Source organism: Crocodylus siamensis, chromosome 5 (assembly GCF_052110815.1).
Source record: "Crocodylus siamensis isolate JL-2025a chromosome 5, ASM5211081v1, whole genome shotgun sequence".
Lineage (NCBI taxonomy): Eukaryota > Metazoa > Chordata > Crocodylia > Crocodylidae > Crocodylus > Crocodylus siamensis.
Genome location: NC_143399.1, coordinates 77,848,730 through 77,865,596, shown reverse-complemented (window position 1 = coordinate 77,865,596; position 16,867 = coordinate 77,848,730). Strand labels below are relative to the sequence as shown.

Here is a 16,867-nt window from a genome sequence, read left to right as displayed (position 1 = left end):
TGAACTTGAAGCACACTCCCTCATGATTTCTGTGAACAGAATAGCACCCAATTTCATAAGCTAATTTATATGTTACAATGCTTAGTTCCTTGCAGAGGAGACTGTCCAGGCAGTGAAGAGCCTGAGCGTAATCTTATTTGCTCATCTCTGGACATCTCACTTATTTCCCCACACCTCACAGCACCCATCAAAAGATGTGAGGAATCACCCTGGTTGAGAATCTCTGGTTTATAAATGTACTGCCCTGCCTTCTGCTTTACTTCAGGCCAGTGAATTATCAACCAAGGTGCTGCAGGAGTGGTGTCATGACAGCCTTTGATGGGTGCCAGCAGAGAGGAGATAATCAAGATATAATCACTGGCTTCAGCAAGGAAATAAGTAGCTGCTCCTCCCCCACTCACTACAGTGCAGGCTCTCCCTTGCTGGCTGCGCCTCCTCCTTCCCAGTGCCTCTTCAAACAGGTAAACATTGTAATAAATAAATAACTTTTTGAAGCAGGGTGCTGTTTAATTCACAAAAGTTAGAGAGAGGCCTCAAATCTAAAAAGGTTGAGAATCACTGCTTTAGACCTGTGATTAGCTACCTTTTAAGGCTGAAGATCATATTAACACAGTTCAGATGATAGGCCCACCTCTTATCTGCCCACCTGTTACAGCTAGCGCTCTTCCCTTTGGTGGCATGGGAAAAGCGCCCACAGCCAGCACTTTTACACATGGCAACAGTGGCTGTGGCCAAAGGCTGCCACACTCCCATTCCCATGAGCCAGATGAAATGGCTACATGGGTCAAATCGGCCATACCCTGCTTTAGACTAACATGGCTAGCTACTTCTCTCTATTGTTTTGTAATTGAGCATCCCAAGGGGTCACAGAGAACAGTGGGGGCCAACCTTTTTGGCATGTGTCACAAGTTAGCCCCACATCCTCCTCAAGTGCTGCTCCAATCCCCTTCCTCTCCCCAATTTGCTGCTCTGCCTTCTGCTTCCTTTCTTGCGCTTCCTGCTCAATCTGTCATGACTGCCCCTGCCACTTGTAGCACCCCTGCCACAGGTTGGCTATCCCTGATGAAAAATAAATACATAATTTTCATTATGCAAAGTTATAAAGCGGTGGTGCTCAACCTCTGGCCTGTGGGTCAAATGTGGCCTGCAGAACCAAGATATCCATCCCACAGGTCTAGAGTTTTGGTGGTAGGGAAGTGGTCATCATTAATATGGCCACCCTCCTTGTTGCCAAATTCCCAAACCCCCAACTGGAGCCAGACCACACCTCCATCCCTCACTGTGGGACCAGGCTCAGACTGGACTGCCCCTTGCCTCCCTCCATGTGGATGGATGATACACACTGCACTGACCCCAGGCAGAGAGAACCACCACCAAGCCAACAGTCAGACCAGGTGCTGTTCATTTGGCCCACCAAGGAAAAAGGTTGAGCACCACTATTCTAAAGTATTTCTGATATATGAGCAGAGAGGTAACAAGAAAGTTTAATGAGGCAATAGGAGCCACAGCACTTTAGATAAGCTGATGACAATCAACTTTAAATCCCCTTGTCACCTAATGTAACCAGCAGTATTGAATGCCTAATTCAGTAGTTGTCAACCGGGGGGTACGTGTACCCCAAAGTGTACTTCAAAAGGTCGTAGGGGGTACACAGAATGAATGAGAAAAAATTGGAAGTGCATATATCCATATCGGACTCGCACCGATATAAGGAAAATTGACTGTATGGGCAACTGACTTACTTTGACTGATGTGGCTGATAAATGCTGCACGCAAGCGGCCAAGAGTGCAGCCTGGCAGCATGGAGAGCAGCTGGGTCCAGCTGGTAAGTCTGATGCAAGGGAAGGGACACCGGGGGGTGGGGAGTGCAGTTCAAGGACCCAGCGGTAGGGCAAGGAGTGGGGATGGAGAACCATGCACAGGGAGGGGGCGGCAGCTCTCATCACTACACGCACCCCCAGGAGGTCATTGGGGTGCATGCCTCTGGATCTAGGCATGAGGCAAGGATGGGCTGGGGCAGTACCAACCTGTTCCCAGTGTGGGTGTTGGGCCAGGCTGCGCTCAGGTCAGGTGACGGCGGCAGCGGCACAGGAAGGAAGGGTTGGGGGGCCTACGGCAAATTCTGGAGTGGTTGCAGCCCCTCCCGTGGCCCCTCTCCACCCACCCCAAGCACAGCTCACCACTGGGAAGAGTCCAGCATAGCCCCAGCCCCAAGCGGTAGCCTGCCCCGCCTTGCATGTAGAATGCTGCTGTTGCTGTGATGATCCAGAAAATATGCAAAAAGCAAGTGTTTTTTAGAGAGAGATCTCTTATTGAATGAATTACATAGTTGCGAAGAAATATTAAACAAGTTTTCAGGCACCTGCATAAGGGCACTTCATACTCCAAGGCTTGCCCAACAACTGTTCCAAGTTATACAGGTGGTCCAATAAAAGGCATTATTAAAAGGCTGCTTCTCTCTGAAGGCAGACATTTGCCTGCCACATTTTTTGGGGGAGTTCAGCCTGACTTTGTGTTCTTCACCCCAACTACAGCTGAACTAACATTAAGCACTAATATCTAGAACTAGTCTGAAATCAGCTGCACCTAGCTTAGAGTTTTATTTTATAGAAACACACTGTAAATAAAGACACTGAGACCTAGTGAACCACACCTTAGCAAAGCCAGGACACTGGGGTTTTACTCCAACTCTGCTACTAGGGATGTAAATGATTAAATGACAATTATATGTATACCATTTCCTATGGCAGGAACCGCCCTGCCCCCTTATGTCTTCACCGTGCTCTCAGCACTGCGTGGGCCCCAGGCCACTGGTGGGGAGCTGTGGGAGGGAGATGGCAGACATGGCTGAGTCACAAGGGCAGGGGCAGGGAATTAGTTCAGGTGGAGAGCCGCTTACCCAGTTCTGGCAAGCTGTCGAGGGCCACATGGGTAGCACTGCCCCTTCACAAGTGCCCCGCCCCCTGGTCACCATCTTGGGACCAACGTCTCAGGGCCAGCGCCAGTGGGGCCCAGAACAGGGCACAGGCTGGCAAAGGTCTGTGGAGCCAGGCTGGGCTGCACCAACAGCAAGAGGGTGGAGCTGGCCCAGCTCCGCAGAGCCCCTGCCAGCTGGGACCCCTGTACTCCTGCCCCCCTGCTGTGGGGCCTGGTACAGGTTGGGGGGCAGCACACAGCCCCGACCCCCTTCACCGACTGGGAAGCTGGTGCGGAGCCCCTCACCTGCGCTCCCTGCTGCAGCCACTTGCGGCCCGCACGAGACTATCCTGAGCAGGCACAGGCAGCTCCATGCAGGCTGCGAGCAGCTGCAGCATGGGGCGCCAGGCATGGGGCAGGGCCACTTCTCCCCCTCCCCCCCACACTCAGCACCAGCTTGTAACCCACCCCCGCTTCCAGCCTGGGTCACATGCTGGTTCTGGGCAGCGGCGGCAGCAGCTGCTCAGCGCAGAACGAAGTGGCAGCCTCACTTGCCACACCGGGCAGTGTTTGCTCCTGCTGCCTGCTCAGAGCTTCCACACTGGGCAGCACAGAGGCAGTGGTGGCAGCCTTACCGCAGCATGAGCTCCGGGCAGGCAGCAGCAGCAAACGCTGCCCAGCATGACAAGCAGGAGGACCGCAGCTGCTGCCATCACGGCGCAGTCCCGACAGGCAAGCCCAGAGCCAGTGTGGGGCCTAGACTGGCAATGGGGGCAGGTTACAAGCTAGTGCTGAGTCTGGGGAGCAAAAGCAGCCCCTCATCAACCCCGTGACCAGCGCCCAACTCTGCAGCCACTTGCAGGCCACATGGGGCTGCTTGTGCCTGCTCAGGACAGCCGCGCATGAGCTGCAAGCAGCTCTACAAGGCAGCTGCTCAGGACAGCCCCACACGGGCTGTGAGCAGCTCTACAAGGCAGCCCCGGCCACAAGGCAGGGGAGGGACCGCTTTTCCCCCTGCTCTACACCAGCTTGTCCCCTGACCCCCCCCACCTGCATTAGGGGACTATTGCACTATTTTGCCCATCCCTGCACTAGGGGATGCTGCCTAGCTGCAGAACTGTGGCTTCTCTTCACCCCTACAGGCAGCAGCTTTGGCTGCAGATCTTTCCTGCACCTGGATCTCACTGGGAGGAAGGGAAGGAGTTGCTGAACTTCCCCCGCCACAGGCAGTGCTGTAGGGATCCCAGGGGAAGTGTTAGGACTGCAACAGCATGATCTCACTCTGGAGCTGCTGTGCCACCGCCCATCAGGAATAGCATGAGGTTGCACTCACTGTGCAAGGGGCCAGCAACAATCCCTCAGACCCATGGAGCCTCCTTGGGCTGAGCCAGCCATTTGCTCAGTCCCACCTCAGGTCTAAGCCAGGTCCCACATGGCCCCAGCACCATGGGTGGGAGGGGGAAGAACACAGTGTGCCCAGCAGAGGCGTCGCACTGGTATGAGACTCCCTCTTCCCACTGGGATGAGACTCCCTCTTCCCACAAGGCAAGTTGGGGAGGGTCCGGCCCAACAGTGCAGAGGAGCCATTCGGGTCCAGGCCACAGCAGCACAAACACAGCAGAAGCCACAGTGAGCCCACTGCCCTGCTCAGGCCCTACCACTGCAGGGTGGCCAGGCAGACTCACCACATGGCTGGGAGTCTTGATGCAGTGGCAGGAATGCCACACTTGACCCCTGTGGGGGACCCAGCACTTCCGTCCCTCCCCATGGTGGCAGGACACAGGAGAGGTCCACATCTCCAGCTCTGTCCACAGCACCAGCCCCTACCTTTGGGGGCAAGGAGAAGCCACAGCTCTGCAGCTGGATAATGCCCCTAGTGGGTCAGCCATGCCTAATGCCCTGTCCACAGCTCCCCACCAGGAGTTTGGGGCCCCACAGCACACGGTGAAGACATAACATGTAGAGCCGCTCCTGACGAAGGTCACTAAACTAGGTATGAGCTATCAGTAAACTGTTTCGCCAATATAATTGGAGGAGGTTAAATCTATCATTTTTCTAATGATATTTATATCCCTACCTACTACCACTCATTGTAGACATTTGGACAGGTCCCTTTACCTCTCTGTATCTGCTTACACCTTCAACTGCTTTTCATCTCATCTATTTAGAGCAAGAAGTTTCTTTACTATTTGTAGGTATAGTGTCTAGTACAAATGGGCCCCCACTTTTGGTTGAGACCTCTTTAGAGGTTGTTATACAAAATAACAACAAAATAACAACATGGTAGCTTGTTCATTTAAAAAAAAAATACTTCCCTACACTTGCATTTCATCTGCACTTGTTGCTCATTGTCTTTAAAATAGCATTTTAGGTCTTGGGGTTAGACCTGAACTGTAAGCCTTAAATTAACTTTGAACATCTCTGCTAAAGATACTATATTTTCCCTGCCATGTTCAATAGCTGCTACCAATCAAGGGACCTAAACTATGTTCTCTTTCATTTCAAACACAGAAAATTGGAGGCAACATATGCTTAAAGAGCCTTAAGGTTTAGGACAAGGCTCCCTCATCAAGGCTTGCTGCCTTTCAGGACATCTTGCATACCTGTTTGAACAGACAGCTATGAAAAATGAGGTTAAATGAACTGGGCTTCATATGCAGTAGGAGAATTCTGTTTTGCAGAGATATACCATTTTTTGGAAGTCGGAATAAGATGCTTTAATTCTGATTATGTAACTGGCATCAGTAGTGCCCCAATCTTTGTATTACTACAGACACAAATACACAGTAAAAAGGAACTCAGCAAGGATTGTAAAAAGAAGTCAGCTTCAAATCTATTCCACCTCTTGAGAGCAGCCTCCTGGAATTAATTATGTACAGTATTGCCTATACATTGCAACAGACTGAATCATTGGTGTGTAACAAATACAGTTTTCTACTTGCAGAATACAGCTGTCACCCTCTGCTCAGTTTGTGAGCAATGGACAAAGAAAATATAAAGGTATACAACTCTCCAATTAAAGTGTTAAACAAATAGAAAATCTGGATTTTTAATTTATCTTACTAGTGACTTCAGGCTTACTATTTTCCTATTAGGGAACAGACTCCCTTAAGCACTTAGAAAACAGAAAATGTAGAACTATCTTTTTAAGCTACAGAAATACCATCCTCCAGCACAAATTGGAAGATACTACTAACAGTCTGAACCTTCCAAATAGCATCTGTAATAGATGCCCATATAACTGTGATCTTCTGGTGATGGAGAAGTTCACAGAACTAGAGTTCTATAGTGAGCTGATACCATATTTACTGAAATCCAAGATAACCTTGAATTTAAGACAGCACACCAGTAATTAGATTCTATACATGGAAAAGTCTATAAACTAGTTATTTTCCAGGCATAGAATCTAATTACTGAAAGGCCATCTTTAATTCATCCTCTTCCACCTCTGCATGAGGACAGGCAGCAGGGAGGCACATGGAGTGGATGTAGCAGCTTGTCCCCGACACCTCTGCCCTCTCTTCCCCCAGCCTCTGCTCCCCACACCCCTCCCTCTCAGTCTTACCCTTTCTCCACTCCAGCAGGCTCCATCCCTATTCTAGCTTGGGGCACGGCCCCAGCCTAGCATCTCCCACCCCAGCAGCCATGTGAGCTTCGCACCACCACTACAAGCTGGACTGGAGCCATGCTCAGTGCCCCAGGCTGCCGCAGGGACTGAGGCTGCCAGTGTGGAGCAAAGGTAAGTGGCAGGGAGGGAAATAAGAGGGAGGGGAAGGCAGAGGAGCAAAGGCTGCATTGTGGGAGCAGAGCGCAGAGGCAGCAGGAGAGTGGGGACAGGCAGCAGGAACCTGAGCTGTCTGTCCTCACACTCGATTCTAAGACAAAAATCTTGTTTTAAAATTGAGTAAATACAGTAATTAGTGGGAGAAAAATTAGGAGTAAGATACACACACTAACAGTAAGTCTAGAGAGGGCAGGCACCAATTGCTTAGTGCATTTTTGGAAGTAGCTTTTAAAGAGTTATCAGCTACTAGATTTCAAATTCTAGCATGCTGTTGAGTCCAAAGTAAAGCAGTAACTGTAAGGGTGAACCATGGTTTGAAAAGCACTCACCAATTCTTCATAAAGTGCTGTGTAAGTTTTTAAGTGTTATTAAATTTGAAACTAATGCAATTGTACTACAGAAGCACCTGTAAGATCTTTCTATACTACAGGTTGTATACAGCACTGCTGCTTTTCAACATAATTACAACTCACGATTACAAATTAGGCTTCAATGCTTCAAATATTTATGTACAATTAATAGTGTGTGTGAATAAACCTACTGGCTTAAGGAAAACTACTGATGCTTAAGTGTTTACAGGACTGGAGACTTAATTGAGGCAAAACATAACACCTGTGCCAAAAAGAAATAAACATTAAAACAAGATTCACATAATTCAAACAATATCTAGATTAAATTGTAAATCTTGACAATCTGATGTATTTCAATTTTTTTTTAATTCTTTATTAAAATAAAATCCCCTCTGATGTCTTCACATCTGTCCTCTCCCTCAGGAATAGCTACCCTGGATGGCTACGTATTTTGTTCATCCCCAAACAGCAGTTACAACTCAAGAGTTAGCACTAGTAACTCCCATGGGGGGGGGGAACCCTCTCTCCCAATTCCTTTAGACAACAGACCACACCCTGCACATAACACCCTCTGCTTTTGAATGCAACAAGGAAGCAAACAACATTTCTGACAAGCTCTGACCTGTTAGCAGAGGTTAATCCCTACACTTCACATGCAACACAGCAGAAAGTCCAATATTTTGGTTATGGGAAGTATGCTCCATTGTCACTAACTGTTGTCACTCAGGTCTGTCTATGGATTATCTGGCCCTACAAAGTCATCCCCCTTGTCTGCACAATCCCCATCCAGTTAGATTCCCACTGACATGGAACAGCTTGAAGCCCAGAACTGGTGCCATCAGAAATACAAAGGCTGTAAAAAAAAAAAAAAAAGCTCTCCTTTTAGGGAAAAAGGGTGTATTCAGCCACATATGGTTGAAGATCAACTTTGCAGAACATTCTGAAGGAGCCTAGCTAGTGTCCCCATCTCCGTGCTACAAACAGCTTCTTTGACAGCAGACAAGTCTTGAGGGTGTTGAATCTTCTTAAAGGAAAACGCTCACCATTTGAAAGTTACCTGCTGTGAAATGTTCACAAGTGCTAACTTCAAGAAACAAATGTACTGACTGTCCTTCAATAAAACTGTGGAGCCTGATAACAAATAAACCTCTAAAACAAACCAGTGCTTTGACATGCACTGTGCACATCTTACATACCAAATTCCAGGTATTTACCGGAAAGTAGAGGTACAATGATACATCAGTCCAATATCAGATCGGCACCAATATAAAAAAACATTTCTGCATCAGAAATTGGCACGATGCGGCCTGTAATTTGTCAATAAATGCCAGTCTGTGTGCACAGCTGCAGCACAGCACGTAGGCAGCGAGAAGCAGAGCCGGCAGCGTGGAGTGCTGTGTGCAGCTAGTAAGTCTAGTGTGGTGGAAGTGGAAGGGGGAGAGGGGGAAGTAGAGGCATGGGGGGGGCAGATCAAGGCCCCCCGCAATGGGGGGGGGGGCAGGACAGAGGTGCGGTTTGTTCATCCCCTAACAGCAGGAGGGGAGGATCAAGGGGCACACCCCCCCCATGCCACCAGACAAGCAAGAGACAAGCCGCACGCAGCAGTGGAAGCCCCTCCCCAAGCTGCACCTGTCCCATGCCTGCCCTGGCCCACAGCTGCAGTCCACCCTGCCCCATGCAGATCCCAGGGGGCACACACTTCCCCCTGCCTCCCAGATGAGCTGCTTGCGACTCTGTCCCTCGCCCCTCCCCACCCTGGCTGGTCAGCCCCATTCCCTCCCTCACCACAGGGGCCTTAATCTGCCCCCCTCCACACCCCTGCCACCTCATCAGACTTACCAGCTGAAGAGCTGTGTACTGGAAATTGGATCAGTTTCGGCCCATATGCCTCCTTAAAAATTGGCTATTGGCATCAGCCCCAAAAACCTCTATTGGTACACCCCTACCAGAAAGGCTTTAATGATTCATCTAGCAGAGCTTGTCCACATTTTAAAAAGTTAGGCACTGCTGGTAACAGATACCCACAAAAGCTTAAGATGAATTTCCATTGTGTATTCCCACAACTCAAAAAGCAATAGCCATAAGGAAAAAAAAGGCTTTAATTAGCCTTGGTATTAACTGCTGAGTGTATTAAGTAGAGAAAGTAAGGAAACATTGACTTTGTATCAGTAACTAGTTTTTGGCAGAATAACAGAGTAGAGATCTACTGTGAATCACCCACTCCCATTTCATACAGCACCTGCACTCTTGTAAACTGCAAATATTGGCATACTGTGCCTATTTTCCATTGTTTCTCTTTACAAATTTAATTGCATCACATGTATCACAGCTACTCCCACAGTCTCAAAATTCAAACCCTAAGCACTGATTTAGGTGATTGAGACTGAAGCATGTTACTCCCAATCAAGTATTTAGACCGATTTTGCAGGAATTTCAAAATCCAAAATTTTGTGACAGGTAAACTAATGGCAACAGAGCTTACAGATTTTAAAAGCAAAGTGATATGCACAACAGACTAGTAATTTAAATTTGTTAAATAGCTACTCAGAGGAATTTACCCAAAAAAAAAAAAATCAGCAATGGTATTGTTGAAACAAGCAAACTGCCCATCATATAAGATGGGCGGGGGGAGGTGGAAATTGGACAGGGACAGAGTGCCACCAAGTGCCCCGCAATGCAGCTGCTCTGCCTTCATGCGCCCCCCATTCCCTGGTCCTCTGGCCCCATGCGCCCCCACCACCCTGCATTGCCACAGGCAGAGGAGGAGGGGAGCTTAAATGCATCAGTGGCAGCCACCAACATCCAGTTCCCCGTGCTGCCACCAGTCTGTGTCCAGCTGCACACAACATCCCCCCCTCCCATTCCTCTCCTCCCTATCCCTCTCTGCCAACATTTGTCTGGGCTGGGCAGGGGTAACAGGAGGGCGTGGGGCACGGAGCCACCACCAGAAACACCCCCAAGTCCACATCCCCCTCCCTTCCTCCCACCGCCTCCCCCTCCCTGCTGGGGAGAGATGGCAGGGACAGAGCGCTGCTACCCACCATGCTGTGCTGCTGCTGTCTCCAAAAAGCAGGGCGGGGGGGGGGGCGGAAAGGGCAGGTGAAGCCACCCCTTGGATGCAGTGGCACGGCTGGGGGGGGGGGGGGTCCGAAGTCAGTGCTGCACTACCAGGACCTCCAAGGAGCAAAGCAGCACTGGGGGGGCGGGAACAAGGCCAGCACCACTGGCCTCACCCCTTGCTCCATGCCCTCTGTCCATACTGTCATGGTGGCACCCTGCTGTGTGCATCTTTCTATGCAGTGCACTCCGATTGTTTGTTTCAGTCAGCATTGTGATTGGCTGCCAAGAAAACCAGAGTGCTCATAAAGCATTATGGACAGACAGATACACAGATTAAGGTTTTTATTATATTAGAATTACAAAGAGGTAGGACAGCCAGCACTCATATTTGCCCACTAACTTCTTATTCAGTTCTGTGTACCAAAAATTAAGATATTCAAGAACTTAAAGAACAAGATATACATACCACTAGCAATAGAAATTGTCTTTGGTAATCGACACAGATATCTAACCTAGGAACTTAAAACACTTTCACTTGTATTCACAGACATAAGGGCTTTGAACTTTTTATCTGCAAAGAGCTGACTCAAGGATGTTTGCTGCAGTTACTCAGAGCTTTCTTTAAAAAAAAAGTCAGCTGGTCCCACTGAAGTACTGGTATTCAGAACTTTGAAAGATCAGAATTACAGCAGTCAAGCTAGTAATAAGAGCCACTACCATGAGATTTTACAGAAAGCGCTCCCCTTTTCTTGCCAGCCTTTGAATAGCAGGTTTAATCCAATGAGAGATAAGTAACAGAACCTTCTAAAGTAATCAGTTGTCTGTGACACAAATATCCAAGAACGCTTCAGCTGAAATTCAGCAGGATGCTACACAGTACATTATCAGAGGGGCAGAATTCAACTGAAGGCCTATAAAATCCACTTCGTGTACTAAATACCCCACAGTTTGACAGGACCAGAGTACAAAGTTATATACATGGCACTGGACATTTTGCTGAGGTTTGTTTTGGCTGTTATTGAGGTCAGTGTGGTATTTAGCAACTGGCCTACTAAAGAAGGATAATGAAAGTTACAACAGGGTAATTGTCAGATGTTGAGAGTAGAAATGCAGTTTAGAGTACCTAGTTATTCTGGTGCTAGTAGCACTATAAAAATAAAATCAAGTTATCTAGGTGATAATCTGAATATATCGCTTTCCATGCAAGTATACAACCTTGGGATTAAAAAAAGGCTATGCACTCAGGCTAAATACACTATTATAGGGACATGATACAAATATTCAGCGCTTGTGACGCACAACCCAGAGCACTGTCAATGAGATGATATTAGCAGTCCTAAAAAGAACTAGCTCCCTTTAGTTTCAAGGCTTCTAATTTTCAGAGCTGCCAATATCACAGTATCACCTCATGCTGCTGAAGCAGGAATAATTTAGACAGTCTACTATGCCTACATGTCATTAGGTTTCAGTTGGTGCCAGTCCTAACGTTAGCCAATAATCCTCACAGCGTATCTTTGGAACACACTTTAACTGTAAGGCGTCTGCATGAGACACCAACTGGCTGCCAGACGATGAAATGGTGGCACACCTGAGGGCTGCAGAAGGGGTGCATGAGGTGAGCCACAGGCTGAGGGAGCCATCGCCCACTTTCAAGCCACGTTGTCTTTGCAAGGCCCTTCTCCATCTGCCTGGCTGCCCTTGGTAGCCTCTGCTCCTGCAGCAGCACAAAGGGGCGGGCTGGAGTGTTGTGGGGCCCTTCTGCTGCTCCAGGTTTCCTTTCTAGCACATACTCCCCCATCAGACAGGAGACAAAGGAACCAGCAGGATCCCCCATGTGCCTGCACTGAAGTGGGGAGGCCTAAACGCCCGTGTCCCGTCCGGTCCCGTCCCCCCACCAGCCACTAGGGCTGCTCCTGAAGAAAGAGCTGTGCTAGGAGGGAAGCAATGAGGGCCCTCAGGGAAGGCGGGTGAAAGGTGGCATCTCACCGAAGCCTCGCCCGCGCCGCGGGGAGGGGTAACGGACACAACCCCCTCGCCCCGGCCAGGGGCGCTGCACGCCCCGCCCCGCCCGGCTCCACAAGGGGAGCGGGCTGGGCCTGCCGCGCTGTCCCCCCCCCCCGACAATGACGCAAGAGACCCGCCCCCGCAGGCAGCCCCCCCCACCCGTTGGGCAGGGGCAGCACCAGGCACCTGCAGCCGCGCGTGGCCCATAGGAGGGAGCCCCTGGTGCGTGTCAGCCCCCCCTCTCCCCGAGCTAAAGAGAAGGCGAGGGTGGCCAGGGGTGCAATCCCGAGAGGACAGGGGGACAGGAGGCGGGCGAGCGCGTTACCTTCCTCAGCGGTCTCCATCTTGTCTCTGTGACGCAGCGGCAGGCGGGCAGGCGGGCGGTGGTGTGACCGCGGGGGGAGGGGCCGGCAGGCCGAGCCGAGCCAGCACCATAGAGACGGGGCCGCCGGTGCCCAGGGCGCCGCGCGCCTACTCACCGCCCCGCCCTCGGGTGGGGGCGGGGCGAGCGTGGCCTCTAGTCTGGAGAGCCTAGCTTAGTCCACTCCCCCCCAGCGCAACGGTTCGGCTCGCGCGCTGCATACGTCACCGCGCACGCGCGCCTCACCTATCCCCTGTCGCCGCTGCCGCTGCACGTGACCGCCCCCACCCACTGCTGCGCTGGGGCAGGCGGACGGGCACGAGGCTGGGGCGGTCGCTTGCTGGCAAGAGCTGTCGCATAGGCGACTGGTAGGGAGGATACAAGGCCCTTTCTGCCGGTGCTCTCCAGGCCCGTCCCCACCGCAGCCGGCTTGTGTGGGTGCCTTTTCAGACTCCAGTCGCCTATCTCCCGTGGTTCAGCAAGGAAGTTGGGGGAAGGAGAGATGTCTGGCTGGCGGCATGCACAGCCCACACCTGCTGCTTTCCACCACCCGCCACAAAACGTGCCCTCTCCTCTGATCAGAGCAACTGCTGGGTCTGGGGGCAGCATTTCATAATGTGTTTGGTGACTGGGTGCCCATGGGTCTCAACAGCCTTGAGATCTCGCCATCAGAGTTCATCAGATCCAAGCAACTGCTAAAATTTTGGTTTTAGCTACATGGTGCTTTCAACCAGCAGAAGTGCCCCATTAAAGCATAGGATGTGACAGTTCAAGTTTCGACTCTTAAATACCAAGTGCAGTGCAAAACCAGGGCCCATATTTTATGAGGTTGCTTTTTTTGGTTCCAGCAGCATAAATACTCAACATGTGGGGACCATTAGAGCTGCTGCTGGGCTGTGCTATGCCCTCAAGGCATAGCAAGAATATCCCAGAAAAATGAGTAGATGGTGCGCATCCCTTACAGCTCTAAAATGATTGGGTAATACAGTTGAAATACAACATGTTTTAAATGCTGTGGAACAATGCATGTGGATATCTGCTTGAGCTCAGAAAGGCTGACAAAGGACATTTAGTAATGTGGTCTATAGTCTTGCACGTTTCTGATTACATTTCCACAAGGGCACCTCAGCTTTGCAATAATAATGTTAGCAACCTCCTTTCAGAGCGCTGTCACAAGCACTCTGATAACTAAACCCTTTTACATGGAGGAATAGTGCATGACACTATTACATGATGTAATAGTGCCCCACATATGCAGGTTTTATCCAGACACAGCTACCTTCTTTCTGGGCCCACAACCACATTTTTATTTGGGCCTAACCTTGACTCCACTCTTTCTGACCTCAAAAAATACATGTTGCTCCCCATTCAGTTGAGATCAAACACAGCTGATAGTTTGATCTACCTTGTCCATGGGTTTAATTTTTAAATTGCCTTCTTCAGATGTCTCCTTTGGCTCTCCATCTGTCGTCCTGTAAGGTAAGAGTTTCTTGCCAGTATAGCTTAAAAGCTTGTTATAATTCTACCCTTCTCTACTCCTCCTCTGCCAAGTGTCACCTTCACTCTGACAAAGCTGTGACCACCCATTTGTCAGCTTTTTGCACCATTACCTCTACGCTCACCTTCACAAAGTGCCCTATGCATAGTATGACTTCCCTGTGGTCAACCGCAAAAGCTTATTTTGAGTCTGTTTTAAAGAACTATTCTGCTTACAGCGAATGAATTGGAATTGTCTCTTCTCTGGCTATTCCTCAATACAATTATGATGTCTGCTAGGAGAGGGGGTGACCTTTAAGATAGCTGAGGAATCCGATCCATGCTCTGCAAGTTTTTCCACAGTTATCACAAGTGGTGCCTTGAGGGACACAGTTGTTGGCCAGGATGTTGTGTGCTTTCCTTCCTCCTCTGCCATTTCTCAGCTTCCTAAGCAAGGCGGTTCTCTTTGAAGTAGGCTGTAGCTTAACGTATGGTGCAGCGCCATTGAAACCTGTTACCAGCCACCACTTCCTAGTTTATAAGGTTGATGCCACCCTTCTTAAGGTATGCTTTCAGGGTGTCCTTGTAGCACTTCCTCTACTCTCTACAGGTCCTCTTACCATGACTCAGTTGAGAGAAGAGGACTTGCTTCAAGAGATGAGTGTCAGCCATCCTCACACAGTGGCCAGCCCAGTGGAGTTGGTGTTTCATGATCTTTGCCTCAGTGCTGATTATGTTAGCTGCATAGAGGATGCTGGCATTGGTGCAGTGGTCTTCCTATCTAATTCACTTGAGTGGTCTTCCCATTCCAGGCATTTGAGATGGCTTCAATACGTCACCCACATTTCACACCCATAGAGGAGCATGGGGTAAGTACCGCCTTGTAGACCAGGATCTTAGTTTCTATCTGCAGATCTCAGTTGGCTAAAACAGGGTGAAGCACCTTTCTGAAGGATATACTGGCACAGCAAATCCCATGTTTGATTTCTACATCAAGACTGATTGACTGGGGAAGGTGGCTGCAAAGGTATGGGAAACATTTTCCAGAGGTTCTCCACCAATGATCATTTTGCGGGGGAGGGGTGCAGCTTGTGCTGCAGCAGGCTGGTGGGGCACCTTGGTCTTCCCAATATTAAGGGAGAATCCCATGCTATGATCAACACCTGAAAAACGGTTGAGTGGACTGCAGATTGATCTCTGTGCACAAGGATAACAGTCCTCAGTGTACTGAAGGTTGGTGATGCCAGTCTTGGTAACTTTCGTTTTGCTGTGAAGGCACCACAGATTGAAAACCCATTCTTATCTCCAATTCCGGGAGCAAGGTGGTCATGGATAAGAATCAAGATCACAGCAAGATAGATGGAGAAAAGGGTTGGGATGGTGATGCAGCCCTGCTTAACACCAATGCGGATGGTAAATGGGTCTGTCTCTGATCCATTGCAAAGGGTTGTGACAGTCATCCCACCATGGACCTGAGGGCATCATGGTAGCCTGAGGACACTGATAATCTTCAATGGACAACCAAATATACCCAGCACCTTCCAAAAGACTTCACAATCAATGGAGTTGAAGGCCTTGGTTAGGTGAATGAATGCCATAAACAGCTGCTGATGTTGCTTTCTACACTTCTGGATCTCTCATGCAACAAAAGCATGCTGGTAGTACCCCAAGATTCTGGATACCCCAGGAAACTTCCAAGATCCTGAGGAAAGGAAGGATGGAGCGCAGCAGAGTAAGGATCCTGGACTTCAGGACTAGGGACAGACATTACACATAAACAAGTTTAAGTGATCAGAAACTGGTTTAAACCTGTAACAGAACAGACAGTGCACATAAACCAGTTTGAAAATGGCTGAAACCGGTTTGAGATATACCTGGTTGAATGTAGTATCAGACTTAACTGATTTGGGTCAAACCAGTTTATGCAGTGTCTGTTCCACCTTCCTGGTTTAAGTTAAACGAGAGTCCCCCAGTACCCCAGATGCTTTGCAGCCCTGGGCTGGACTTGCTGAACAAATTGCCAATTGCTCAAATCATGAACAAGACCCTATGAGGGGGATAAGGCAAAGTGCCAGGTTTATTGATTAAGTGCTTAATACAGAGACACACCACATTCATACCCCAATTTCTGTTCTGCACTGGTATAAGTTACCAGTCTTATCAGATCAAGTTAGTGGCCAACCAAGTTGATCGGGAGCGGGCTCCTTGCCTTCCATCTTGTCAGATGAACCAATGCTTTAGGGTGACATGCAGAACAAGACCCAAAATCACTATGTCTCACCCCATCTTCTATAACCTTGTCAATTCACCTAGTCCACTGGGCTTTTGCTGTGTTATCACTATGTTCTTCCTTGAAGGTCAACTGATGTTGTTCTCTCACGGTTCTGTGGTGGATGCTTCTTGTTTTGGTCTTTTATCTGTCTGCCTTCTTCAGCCACTTGCCAGCTGATGTTTTCCTTTTCCACAGACACTCTCACCCATTCTCTCACACATACAGCATACAAAGGTTGAGCACTTATGTCAAGATACAGAGCAATACAAAATGGAGTTTAAGGCAGTGCAAAACTCAAGAAAATACATAAGATTAAGGCAATAGGCAAAAGTCTATCTCCATCTTATATACCTAATATAAAGCTGGTATTTATGCCTTTTGCATAACAGGCTGGCTGCTCCAGAGCAGGGCTGGCCCTGCCCATCTGCTCCTTAGCTGGAGCTCCGGCAGAGACTGCAGACACAGCAGTCTGCCTGGCTTCCTCCTGTGCCCCCCTCACCACTCTCTACTCAAGCAAAGATTCTCCCTTCCCCTCTCCCACATCATGGACTGTAGCCAGTATGTGGTATGCTAGCTTAATGCTAAGAGATGTCTGTAAGACAGACAAGACAAAGGCTTAGGGCTTTTTAGAGTCTGCTTAGGGC

General features: G+C 49.3%; 1 protein-coding gene across 2 annotated transcripts in view; it reads right to left on the bottom strand.

Moving 5' to 3' along the window:
- MARCHF6 (membrane associated ring-CH-type finger 6) overlaps nt 1-12,639 on the bottom strand; it is an 82,037-nt gene extending 69,398 nt beyond the window's left edge. The window contains exon 1 of one of the 2 annotated variants that reach the window (XM_090049290.1): nt 12,440-12,639. In XM_090049290.1, the coding sequence (XP_089905416.1) occupies nt 12,440-12,458 (19 nt within the window). In that variant the 5' untranslated portion in view covers nt 12,459-12,639. The remainder of the gene's footprint in view (nt 1-12,439) is intronic. The other variant, XM_090049289.1, reaches the window with a different exon arrangement.
- Nucleotides 12,640-16,867: the final 4,228 nt, after the last annotated feature.